The following is a 13,640-nucleotide window of genomic DNA, read 5'->3' on the forward strand; positions in this document are numbered from 1 at the left end:
CTTGGCAGTAACTACTACTGGTCTCACTTCAACTTACACAGCGCCTCGCTAGGGTCAATTTTCTTCTTCTGATGACATTACTCTGTAAATAGCCCTTATTAAAATAACTTATGAAACAATATTAAAATCATATACCTAAATGTAATTAACAAACTATTAACCTTACCTGTCCTGTCATAACATGCAGTTACTCTTTCTTAAATAATGTTGCTAGAAAAAAGCGTACATTTTGGTCTATAACCCTTCGTTAAGATATTGAATGAGTCACGAGACAGATCGCGTTTTGAAAAGTAGTAAAAACCTCATGCAGTGCCAAGGTTCGGCCTTTCGAGTTTTGCGCTAAAAATGACTGGGCATAGTTACTTTTGAAGTGGTTTAAATAAATAGGAAACATGCTTGTGGGTAAGGCGTATTTTAGATGGCATAGTGCTACCATAACACACCAAGTGACTTCTGAATCGACTGTAGAAATGATTCACAGTAAAAACCGTGTCAACCGAGCGCGAGATATACTGCTATGTCCGAATATCAACCTAATAGTCAGACTTGGTAGTATATCTCGAGCAATGTCACCACGGTGGTCAATGTAAATACTTTTGGGGGGCAGTGCAGGGGAACCTTCTCAAGCAGGGAAAGAGGATAGGTTGGCGAATTGTGACTCAGTTGAAAAAGATTAGATGTTCTTAGATCTTCAGCACCCTTCTCAAATTGTTTGAGAAGCAGTTGGCCAAATGATCTGTCAATAATTCCCACCAATACAACCCCTAGTACCCCCTCAAATTTTTAGTTGGGAGGGGCGAAAGGCAAAAGCCTTGCTAAGCCAAGGACTGGAAAAGAGTATATTAAGATCTTAACATAAAGACTTGGAAAGAAGCAATAAGTAACTAAAGGCCAAATCAAAAATGTGCCGGCTTATAAATGCAAATATTCATAAAATAAAAAGGACTATCCTTGGTTTATGCTTTCTAATCTGGTCTACACTTTGCAGTCGTAAGAGGTAATTTTTTTTCTCTGTGACGTCGCCGGCTGCATGGGAACCTGACGCCCATTTAACCCCCTAGCGTCCCCTAGCGACTTTGAGAACCATATTAGAGAACAGCATTTCCATCGTTTCGCGAAAATACGCTCACCACATCTGCTAGAAATAATCTTGTATGCAAGAATGTATACTAGTTATTTAAAGATAATGTCATCAACGATTAAATTTTTATTAAACCATTTTATTTCCAAGTTTAACGGAGAAAATTTCAATGAACACATTTACTTTTTTATATTATTGGTTATTATCCGTTTTATTTTGAAGCAGCGAAGGTAAGTGAGTTATCATCTAAACTCTTCTTCTCACCTTTTGCGTCATAGATACTGATGTCGAAGCCCGAAGGTGATATGTTACCACTGAAAATTTATGAAAAAGCGCTCCATTAACCTTATTAAAATTTTCGGCTAAAAATATCGAGATAAAAACTACACTTGATCAGTAAGAGTTTTCCAAAAAAGTTCAAACCAATTTTTTGTGCTTTTGTTGCCAGCCCTTCTATTGATTACCATGGTCATTTCGCTTTCCCGAAGAAGGATTTAGTACGACATTTTTTTTCTGTCAAAATTGTCAGCTCTCAATATTTTCAACTTTTATACTTTCTGCCCTAATCAATTCAACAAGATACAGATTTCTATAAATTATAGATATGAATCCCCAAAATGGCAAGCAAAATAAAAAGATACAAATTTCAGGGTCTTTAACAATTTAAGGTATAGTTTTTTAAATTAATTTGTAACAAACTTTTTCCCACAAGATATATACCCAATTATTTTGAAACTACTCGTCTGGACCCCAGGAACTAGATACACCAGAGTAAGAAAAAAATGTCTGGGACTAGGTGTTTTTACAAAAGATCGGTGGTCACGTGTTTTCAGTAAGTTTGCGTCACTACGGTCAAAATGAAATCTCGAAGTTGGCCGATAATTTTGTGCCGTCCAATATTTAAGACAAGGCTTACCTGTCGTTTAGTTTAACAGTAAAGTGAAAGTTCTAACTGCTATAGAAGATTATTTATTTTTGCTGAGTATTTTATATCTTTCAAGGTTAGTAGATAAGAAATAACTAAAACCAGACTACCTTATAATATACATAACACATAAAAAGATACTTTTAATACAACCCTAGCCTTTATTTATCTATTTGTAACGCTGTTAATATTTAAAACTAAAATTGTCTATACGCGGGCCTTAGTATCTTAGCAGACGATGCCTTGCTCAAACATACTGAATTCCCATGAGCCTCTATAGCGAAAATCTTTTGTAGAACCACCTATTAAATGCTTTAAGACAAGTATTTTACGAGTTGGAATTTAAATTTTCAATGTAACCTAATTATAACCAACAAAGGTAGTAGATGTTAATATCGGTTAAAGATTAAAACGTGTTCCTGTTTTCCGGATTCACCACGGAAAGGTTTAAAATTATTATATTAATTCTAAGTAGCTCTTTCAAATTAAGTAAAGATAATTGCATGGAACCAAAAATATTAAACTTTTAAAGCTTAAAAGAAATTTATCAGAATCTGATTCGCCAAAGTTCGAATGCAGCAATGGTTTGATTACTTCTTCTTCTTCCAGGTCGTCTGTTAAGCACTCTTCCAATTTTGAGGGAACACACGGACCTTCAAACCAAAATGAACTCAATCCTTCGTTTTTGGTATTCTCTCAACCACAATCGGTAGGCAACAAAGGATAAATAGGATAAGGTTTTTCTGGATTGTTCCAAATGCTACAAATGTCAATGCATTTTTCACATTTTCTTCCAAAACCTTTCTACAGGGCGGAAAGTCGCTCGTTTCTGCAGTTTGAATTTGCTCAACAGGCTTTAAAATATTCTTCAGAGCGTACAAACGATGAAAAACTTTATATCGCTCCTCATTTACCAAATCACAACGTCGTTCTCCATAGACTACGAAAACAAACTTTTTCATTTTATTCATTAAAGAGTCTTGAAATTTAATTGTGGTTCCAAGAGAGCTAACCGCTCGATGGTTGTCAGGGTACATGTAAAAAAGACTGGGTGGTCTTACCTATCCTATACAAGAAAAAGAAGCCGTGTAAATACATGAACCCTGTAAGTGATTTGCATAAACTTGGTTCCATTTCCGTAGCTATTAATTTTAAATCGATAAATCTGCAATTACTTTTAACACCAACACCCTTCCCCACCGCAACTTTAGGATTCATGGGTTACAATTTTCCCGGAAAATAACTATGACGTCAGTGTCTGATCATCTCACCACTACATTACCGGTTTTGACTTTAGAAAAAAGAAAAAAAAAACATTCTAGAATCTGCTTCTTCATGTTTGCAAAGCCGATCATCTCTTAGTTTATTTCCTTGCGCACTATATTCCTACGCAATTCAACATTAATCTAATCAGCTAGGCTAATACCCAAGGTACCACCTTAGACCTAAGTCATCGAGTTACAATACGTAGAAAGGTGGTGGCAAGCCCATCATGCCACGCGAGCCAACATCTCCCTACACTAATTATTACCGTTAAATGCACCGTGATTATTTAGAATGTCCCGTTGTATTTCAAATTTCTTATCTTAAATGAAGGATTTCATAAAATGTTCTCTTAAATCATCGTTTTGAAAGCCTTTTTGTTAATCTTTTGGACGCTCTTGATCTTCTTCTCGTAAGTCGCCATATTTTCATTGATGAGAAAATCCTTGGTATTAAATCTAGCGGCTTTTCCTGTGCAAATTATATAAAGATTATCGTCTAGCACATTGAAAACGAATGGGTAAATTGCTTAATCTAGAAATTTGAAAATAGATCTTTGTTGTCCTTCAATATTCTGGCTGGTCATAGCTCTGTAGTGACATCGTCTTTTTTGTTTAACCCAACCATTCCTTTAGCTGTGTTCACAATTTTGGATCGTGTGTTTCTTATTATTGTCCATCGCAATCTAGTAGAAATTGAATAAGTGAACGAGGTTATCCCAGTTAACATACTGGCCAGAATTGGATGAAGTCTTTAGCACGTTTAAAATGGCGTCCCAATTGAAAGCCTTTTCATAACCCTTTAAAAAATTCACCAGTTTTGATCTAATAACGGTAGAGACCAGACTCTTCGATTAATTTTCCGAATGAAAAAAATAAACCATAAATAAGTGAAAAATTCCAAAGTTAATGAACAGGTTTTCAAATCTTGGGGATTTCTTTTCTCGAATTTGACTTGAAGGCTTTGCAAAAGCTAAATCGCAAATAAAAAGTCCATATTGTTGATTGCACTAATCATATATAGCTTTAGTGACTTTTATTGTTTCCTATACCATCGGATGTTTTGTCGCAATTTATTAAATAACATACTATTTGTAATGGCATTTAATCAACAATGGTGACCAAATTATATCCAATCCACATGGTATGTTATTTCGTTCAAAGGACAAGGATATCACTCAGAGAAGGTCTCTTCTTTCAGCTTCAAAAAAGTAGGTGGTTCTTCAAAATTTTTAAAGTAGAAAGTATTTTTCCAACTGATTTACAAGAGGTTGCGACCGGAGCGCGTTCAATGCACTCGAAGTCTTCACATTAGTTTTGAAAACAAATTCCAACAGTTTCATGGAGTGTACCCTTCCAGAAAGGCTTTCAGTAAATTCATTATAATTATCGAACACTGTACGAAATTAAATCTTTTTTCGCTATTACGCCCTCAAATATATCGGTCACTAACTGGGTCTCAAATTCTTTGACGAGGCATAATTTAAAATGTGATCAAGTCTGTTAAGTAACTCCATGTTCTTTTGTTCCGCCTAATCATAAAAACTTGTAGAGGTTAGCGGTAAAAGTAGTGTAGGGCGCTGTTGCCTCGCATGGCATGAAAGGCTTGCCACCACCCTCGTACGCATTGTAACCCTGCCACCTGTTTAAGACATTAAAAGTCATTCGATGACTTGGGCCTAAGGTGGTGCCTTGGTTATTAGCCTAGCTGATTATTATTATTCTTTAGTGTGAGAATCAGGTTATTCCTTTTTTATGTCTGAAAAAATGCCCTTAGAATCACATATCCAGATTTTCCAACGTAATTGTCAGGGTCATAAGATTTAAGTTCCTCGCGCAATGAAATTACCGCCGATTCAGAAATTATATCTTTACTGTGTATAAAACTTTGTTTTAGCTTTAAGGGGGTAAAATACCATATTACCAGTGATGTGCTCAATAAGGTTATTCTTAAGATGTGAAGTTGGTACTGACCGTTATATAGTTAATCGTTAAATTCTTCTTAGAGAAGTGAAATATAAAGAGAGCTTAATTCGTTTGCTGGAATTACATCCTTTACGTCAATCAATTTTCTCTGAAATTGGTCTACAAGAAACGAAAATACTTTCTGATGGGTTTTTCGAGATTAAAGTACCATAATTGGGATCAGTTTTCTTTTGATGGGCAATTTTGGTGCGTTATGAGAATGAAGCATGACAACAAGAATGGAAACATACTTCGGACGCTACAAAATAACGGTCACCGAGAAATGTAAGCAAATTGTGATCATTGATTTTATTTGCTGCTTCACCTATGGAGAATTCCAAGCATTTAGTGCGACACTAAATCAATTGTTATTTTTCGTAGTTTATCTTCTTGCCCTGTTTCCTGCCGAAAACACACCTTGGGTGTCGTTACTTTTTTTCTCTTGAAGAAAGTTTTTCTTACTTGTCTTAAAGAACTTAATTCGCCTTAATGTTTGTCTATTCTTGCGGTCCAGAATAGCAGTTTCAAAATAATTGAGTAAATATCTTGTGTGAAAAGGTTTGTTACAAATTAATTTAAAAAAACTACACCTTAAATTTTTAAAGACCCTGAAATTTGTATCTTTTTATTTTGCTTGCCATTTTGGGGATTCATATCTATAATTTATAGAAATCTGTATCTTGTTGAATTGAATATAGCAGAAAGTATAACCGTTGAAAATATTGAAAGCCAGACCCTCAACAATTGACACTTCCTTAAAACTACCAAAACCTTGATCGGTAAGAGCTTTGTAGGAATTTTACTGCTAAACGTCTCTCATTGGCTACAATTTTTAATAAGTACCACGAAGAGCGGAGAAAATTATAGAACAACATTTTGAAGTTCATTTATCAGAATTAAATACTTATTTAAAGGGCTCCATATTTATTTGCAGATTTTGGACATTACGGTTTATTTTAAAGTGTAAACCAAATCACGAAACAAATAATTTGACACTATCTCTTAAAGCTAGTTATTTTTTGGTATTTTGTTTATAAAAGACTTAATGCTTAGCTCAGACCTTTTATCAACACGACGACTAGTTATTCTTTAAATAAATGCTAATTTTTGAAAAGTCCATATCTTTTAAATGTCGATTGAAATGGCATCTATTGTCAGTATCTAGAAGCTTTAAAGGTGCTTAGTTACATAATCTACGATTTATTATTTATGAGAGCTTTGAGTGTTCTTTTATAATTAATATTCACATAAAATATTTAATATTTTGCGAATGATAATGAATAATTATATGTAAAAGCAGTCTACTTTAAAAGACAAAGGATGGTGCTAAGTATATTTCTCTAGTGTCCAAAAGTGAACAATATTTTTGTGTGACGTTGCGAGCCCCAGTAAAATTTTGTTTTAAATGATATCTTAAAACACACAAACAAATATTTATATTGTTATTACTTACGTGATTCCATAGTTACAAGCAATTAATTGTTTGTGAAATGGTGGGTATTGTTTAGAAATGTCCGTAAAAGTAGAACAAGAACAGCCAACTCCAGTTGTTTGAGCCCATATCAGCTACAATAAAAAAAATTCTCAATTCTGTTATATCATACATCAAGTTTTTTTTTCTAGGTTTTGTACATTTATATTTATAGTGGTGGTTATATAATAAGCAACGCGAGTCGTGATGCAAGGGAGTGTTATAGATCGTATCTTATTAACTGAGTCTATGCATGCTTCTCGGTCACGATGAGGAACTGTAAAGAGAGACTGAGAGCGATAAAGCTCCTGGATCTAAGGTAAGGGAATGGAATTTAAAATTTCAACTAGATATTTTCACAGTTGACCGGTTTCCTCGATATCGTAAAACTAATGAACAAATTTGTACCCTTTATGTGAGCAGGCCAATGAACTTCAATATAAATTCTTCACCTATATTGCAACATTTAAATAGAAATATCAAAGTCATAACAAGCAACATAGTGGTATATTAGAACAACATGCGAGGAGAAAAAGGTGTATACGGGCATGCGTGTGCAGATACTGTTTTTATTGATAAGATATAATTCTTATTTGGATCATGACTCAGGGTGCCCTTTAATTTGAAACCTTAACCCACTTCATCATGATTTTTTTATTTTTGAAGCACCTTATTTATGGGTGCGTGTGTGTACATCAATTTATAAATATTTATTTGCAGTTTTTTCTACTTGAAATTTTGTAATACACTTTTCAAAAATGCAAAACATTTGGGTAGCTACTTTAAATTTTCTTTAATTTAAACAAAATGTTTTTCAATTTAAAAATAATCTTCTTCATTGATAAGCTGAGATCAAAGTGTGATATCTTTCGCCTCGGCTGTAAAACGTTTCCTATCATGTCAGCTCAACACATAAGTTGTAACGGATATTTGACTTATTTTTTTATTTTTGAAGCACCTTATTTATGGGTGCGTGTGTGTACATCAATTTTTAAATATTTATTTGCAGTTTTTTCTACTTGAAATTTTGTAATATACTTTTCAAAAATGCAAAACATTTGGGTAGCTACTTTAAATTTTCTTTAATTTAAACAAAATGTTTTTCAATTTAAAAATAATCTTCTTCATTGATAAGCTAAGATCAAAGTGTGATATCTTTCGCCTCGGCTGTAAAACGTTTCCTATCATGTCAGCTCAACACATAAGTTGTAACGGATATTTGACTTATCCGATTATTTAAAACAGTTTAATATGCATTTTATCGAAAAACCATCAAATTGGGCCCTTATTTCAAATTAAGTGTTTCTTTAAATTCATATTTATAAAATTTTAAAGTAATATATTACAATTATTCAGTATTTGATTACTCACAAAATAAAAATAAATTTCCATTATATAAAGTGTAAAAATGTGTAATTGTTGGTCAAATAAACATTGAATGCCAATTGAATGAAATAACGAATGTAGCTGTTACCTGAGTAAAATGTCCAGTGGTGCCAGCCCCACCCTTATTATTAAATGGCCTTCTCTGATTTTGGTCGATGTAGTCCTTGATCTCGCTTTTCCAGCTGGAAAACGCACCAGTGTAGTTACAAAAGGTAAGATCTTTAACCTGTAAAAATTTTAACGGTACTTTAAAGCAATCATGTTATTCTAAAAAGGGCGTGGAGCCGTTTCGCTATTTAACGTTTCAAAAGAAATACATTGCTTGACCATCGCCCCTTTAATGTGAAATAAATTGTTTGGTAAATCAAATCTGTACTTTGTATGATAAGATATATCCAAGTTTACGCTGTAAGTCACACGTACCCTCGTTGAATGTTTGGTTATAAAATATATATAATGATTATTAGCTTCTTAAGTCATATAGCAATTTTATTGCCTTTTTGTTTCCGGTGACTGGGTTATACTGCGTAGGAATAGAAGCAAGACCTTTATTACCCGCGAGCCAATAGCTACTGACACTTACTATTACCCCTTTAACCAGTGAGGAAAAAAAGTTGGAAACTCAACGCAGAAGGATCTGTTTTGGGTTTTTACTCGGTGCTTTAAGCTAGGATCCAACCTGGCTCACCTTGCTGTGGCACCGTTATAAGACGGATGAATAAGGAAGGAATATGTTGTACTTTTTAAAAAAAAATGAAAAGTTAATTCAAAGAATATTATTTCGAGACAGAAACCATAAAAAATTTAACGGGCGCAATGAAATGCGCTAGTGTTGTTTAGTTAAAGCAACAGCGATGACTACAAACTGGCCTTCTAAGCAGTGCGGCAGAAGTGGTCTGAGAGCTTATTACAAAAATCGGGGACTGTCTACGCGGCTCGGTACAATCGTTGCTTAAGCACTCGCAAAGTTTCAGAGGGTACGTGTAAACGTTACTGATGTATAAAGGCTATTTATTGCAAATATCAATCGACAACGTTACTTAGTTTCACTCTTTTAAAGCTTGTGGAAGTTGAAATAAAATAAAATTAAATTAAAAAAAAACATTATTATGTTTTTGTAATACTGACACACACTGTTAACGCCACTTAATAGATCATCGAATTTAAACTGTAATTGCATTGCATCAAACATTTTTATAACTATCGGAACGCAACGTCTTCCAACCCATTTAAATTGTGGTATGTTAAAACTTTATCCAACTTACATATCCTTCATAAATGTTTTGTCCACTGGCTTTGTAGTTTGGACCTAAGAGGAAGGAAACCAATTACATTGTGTACTGCCCAAATGTGTCACCGATTGAGAACATAAAGTGAAATTAAAACATCCTTGTGGCTAGAGGTCGGCGTTTGAATAAGAAATTATACGATTGTTTATATTTATCCATAATTGAGAATTATTCAGAAATTTTTTACATTTACATGTTAAATCGTTGTTTATTCGTATAAAACAAATAATACTAATTTTAATGATTAATTGAAATTTTTGCAGTTAATTTATTTGTTCCGCCGACCTCTACTTGTGTCTTGTTCTTATACGAAAATTATGTTCTGAAAAAGAGCAGATGCCTCAATTTTTAAACTAGTTAATTAAATAACTTTAGAGTGAATTCCCTGGGGTATTGAGACCTTTCAATCTCAGTGATTTCTTTACGCAACTGATTTTATCCCATTGCAAATTTGGATCCAACAGGAATCCGGGCAACTAAATTTAAACCAATGCCGTTGGCATCGGCCAGTGAAATGAACTCGGATAATATCGAATTTGTTTCAATTTCAATTATAATATCGTGTTATCAAATTCAAGACATTTTCGATGGAAAATTTTATTCAGGTCTACCCAATTTTCTATTTTAATTTTAATAGAAAGTTAAGTTACCATTTTGTAAGCGATATTAGGCTTTCATTAACTCGGTTAATCTACATTTTGGTTCCTCCACTAATCTGTAATTTTAGAACCACCGTAATTTTTTCTTTGAATGTAGAAACTGTACCAATTTCCATGGATTTTTGAATTAATAATGCATTTTTAAATAAAACCGCGAAAATTAATTATTTTTTATAAACTTACTTTTCTTTATCAAATGTTGAAATTGACATGTTTGGGTCATTTTCGCAGCTGCTTGGGACAAACCGTTATCCCAATGCTAAAAAAAAAGTTTTATAAATCTTATAGTATTCCTATATTAGATTATCTTGTGCTTTAGTTATTCATATGGCTTCCAACCGTTATTTGTTCTGATAACCCGAATACCTTTTTAAATAGTATCAAAATTAAACTAAAACTTTTTTCTCAGTCTGTAGGTAACAACTAGCTGCATCGCAGTTATCTAAGTCAAGTGATCAAATAAAATTCATTCGTTGTCTTTAATCGAATTTATAATCTGTTTTGAAACTCATTATGACATCGGAAAGTAACAGAACTTAATGTTTCTTATAAAATACGCTTTAGCCTTTAATAATAAACCTTCTCATTTTTTAAACGATTTTCTGATACCAGCATAGCTCTTAATCAAAATTTGAAGTTGATAACTTTTTGATTAAATGATTTTAAAATTTAAAAAGCAGATTATCATCGAATTAAATATATGAGGCGAAACAAATATAGGATCAGAAACAAGAGAAATTTTCCTTCTTTCATTAAATGTATAAAAGAAGAGTTGAGAAGCCATTACAGATATTTCTCATCAGCTAATACAATGATATGGATGATTGCTACTGTATACAAAAATATTCATTTTTCCCCAGCAATTTTAGAAGAAATTGATATCGTAAGACATGGGAAAGAAATGACGTTTCATCTACTGAGACGATTAGCGGGGTCGGTCTATATAAACTAAGGAGGCTTCATTGGCCGTGCTACCAAAGCGTTCTAGGTCCACTTGTTTATTAGAAAGGTATTCTTGTGTAAGTGAATAATAAGCTATTGCTTAATTTACACCCCTCTTTGTTGTTTTAAGATGGAATACTCCAAAAACTTTAATAAAACATATGATGCTTAAATATGAAGTGGTTTTTGGGATAATCTTCATTTGTTTTTTCGCGTGAGCTTTTAAAAATTTTTAAAATCGCATTAAAGTCGATTATTTATACTCGCGCGGTCAATAGTTGCATTAAGTGTATCTTATGTAGAACTCCGTACTAAAAATATTTTTTATATTAGTTTAAGGACAACTACCTGTCAGGTGAACTGCGTTAAAAATATTTATTTAGAAAAAGGTATATTTTTTTTTGGTTTTACCAAATACTGTAATAGGCATTTTGGTTTGGCCTTTTTCTATTCTAGATGCTTTGGACAAAAGAAAAGGTGTTGTAGCTTTCAGAGTGTTCAACATATTGCGATAAAATTATTTCGTTGTATGAACATTAAGATTCCGATATTTTTCGGTGTGGTAATGGAAGGGTTGGGAGGATTAAAATAGAGATTAATGTAAAGTGTCTTAAGAAACGAATATTTTCCACTCTGCCTTTAACAATCAATTATATTTAATATTTAAAAAAAATATTTATTTAAGCACGATTATTTTGGTTTGCTGAAAACAAATAAGGTTAAACTAACACCTTGGTCACTTTTCTAGAGCTTTATTAGGTTTTCCTTTAATTTAGAGTCTACCCCGTCTCCTTTTGCAAGTCTACTCTACCAAAATGTTCCTACACTTGTAAATGTCTAATGATTCGTTTTCACTTTTCCTATTGGCTTGCGTTACTTTGCGTACGCGCACAAAAACTCTTTCTCAGCCGCAAATCTGTACTCACCAATCTTTTCATATTCACAGCCTGAGGAAGAACAACACCTGTGTTATCGACCAGTTGCGGAGATCCTTCGGTTACAGAATCTCTGAGCTGATTGTGCATAGATACTATACTTTGCTGGTCCGCCTGAGAAACAGGTAGCATGTTCTGGCATTGTGACAGGACATCGCTTAAGAAAAGACAAAGTGTTCCAAGAACCGCCAACACCTTCATGTTCAACATTTCTATATAAAAACGAATTTAATTTGTGTAAAGCAATTTCAAATTATTTTTTGAAGGGGAATATTTTGAACTAATGGTGAACGGTTAGCAGGAAAAGGGTTGGAATGAATACGTTACTACATTGGAAATTACAGTTCCTTTAGTATGCAAAAGCGGTTTTCATTAAAAAACATTCACGGATCTTCACTAACTCTCATAAGATAGTAATAGTTTTCTGCCCTTATTTTATTTTCGAAGAATAACCACACAGCAACATTGATTTCAGAGCTTAGTCACTTTGCACCTCAGCTTACAAACAAAAATCTACATCCATTAAAAAAAATGTGTGTTTTAATATTCTTGGGAATATTTGGTTTAATAAAAGTTGGGATTTGTTAATTCTTCTGGCCTCTCAAGCTGGGTTAACAAAGTTCGAAGTGACGTTGTTTTTTTAAGGGCAAATTTTGATATCCTGGAGATTATATTTTAATTGAAAAATTATTTAACATTTTTCGAGTTTCTTTTTAAATATTTAAAAATTGCAAGATTCGGTTTGCAATTTGAAATGTTTTATATTTAACAAATAATAACAGTTTTATAATTTTCTGTTGATTTTAAAATTTAAACCATATTCTGGGCATTCTAAGCTGCTTTCATTGAAAATCAGATTAAACGTTTTATTTATGTTTTAATTTAACACTTTCTAAGCTGCTTTTTGAATCTTTAAGTCAGTTTTTATTAACCGATAATTTTATTTGGCGCCTTCCTTGACTTAAATCGTTATCGCCAGTTAATCAATTAATTTCGGTAACTGGTTCGAGCAGCAACCGACTAAAGTTTCACGATGGAGGGGTCTAATTCCGGTTATGTTCGACTATTCCTGTGATACCAATTGTAAACGTTCGGCTGAAGACATACTTGAAACTCAGGGTTTATAATCTAGTGGTGCATTTATACGAAGCTCTACTTACTCGTAGTCCCAGATGGGCGAATAAAAGTAGTGTTTTTCAAACGCTGTCGCCTCAGTGTTTTTCCAACGCTGTCTCCTCAGAGTTTTATACAGAATGAGGGTTTTGCTTTTATCGCGAACTGCCAACTTAGCAATTTAAGTTTACTCTCAGAAACTACACGTTTCGTTGGTTTTTTCATGTGAAATCCTATCGCTAACAGCAAATTATATTTAATTTCTAACGCGTCATTTGAACGTCGGAAAATCCATTATTTCGACAATAAGCGGTTCCTCGAGTTTTCGTGCACAAAATTATAGAGTCACGAAAAGCCAACTACAATATTTCATCAAAGCTGTCTTGCTTAATATTCACGTACAGTGCCGAAATAATAATTGGTTTTAACATTTCCACGTGGTGAGGGCTGCAGTGTGCTAGCTATCACGGTTTAAAAAAAAAGAAACACGACATCACTTTACATATAATTTTACTGCGCATAGCGTAATAATTGGTGCTGCACTTCCAAACTTTAAAAACGCGTTAGCAATTAAACCTTTACTACAAAATCGTGTACATTGGTGTGATCCAC

General features: G+C 33.3%; 1 protein-coding gene across 1 annotated transcript; it reads right to left on the minus strand.

Annotated features, from left to right (window-relative positions):
- Window positions 1-6,539: 6,539 nt before the first annotated feature.
- LOC149963305 (venom allergen 5-like) lies at window positions 6,540-12,116 on the minus strand. Its single transcript, XM_090165945.1, has 6 exons — window positions 11,907-12,116; window positions 10,222-10,297; window positions 9,356-9,399; window positions 8,179-8,316; window positions 6,687-6,799; window positions 6,540-6,645 (listed from the first exon to the last, which is right to left on the minus strand). Exons 1-6 carry the CDS (start codon window positions 12,114-12,116, stop codon window positions 6,540-6,542), a joined length of 687 nt encoding a protein of 228 aa, XP_090022071.1.
- Between the last annotated feature and the right edge of the window lie 1,524 nt (window positions 12,117-13,640).

The sequence above is a fragment of the Leiobunum rupestre genome, chromosome 1 (assembly GCF_980474605.1).
Source record: "Leiobunum rupestre chromosome 1, qqLeiRupe1.1.hap1, whole genome shotgun sequence".
NCBI classification, from domain to species: Eukaryota; Metazoa; Arthropoda; class Arachnida; order Opiliones; family Sclerosomatidae; genus Leiobunum; species Leiobunum rupestre.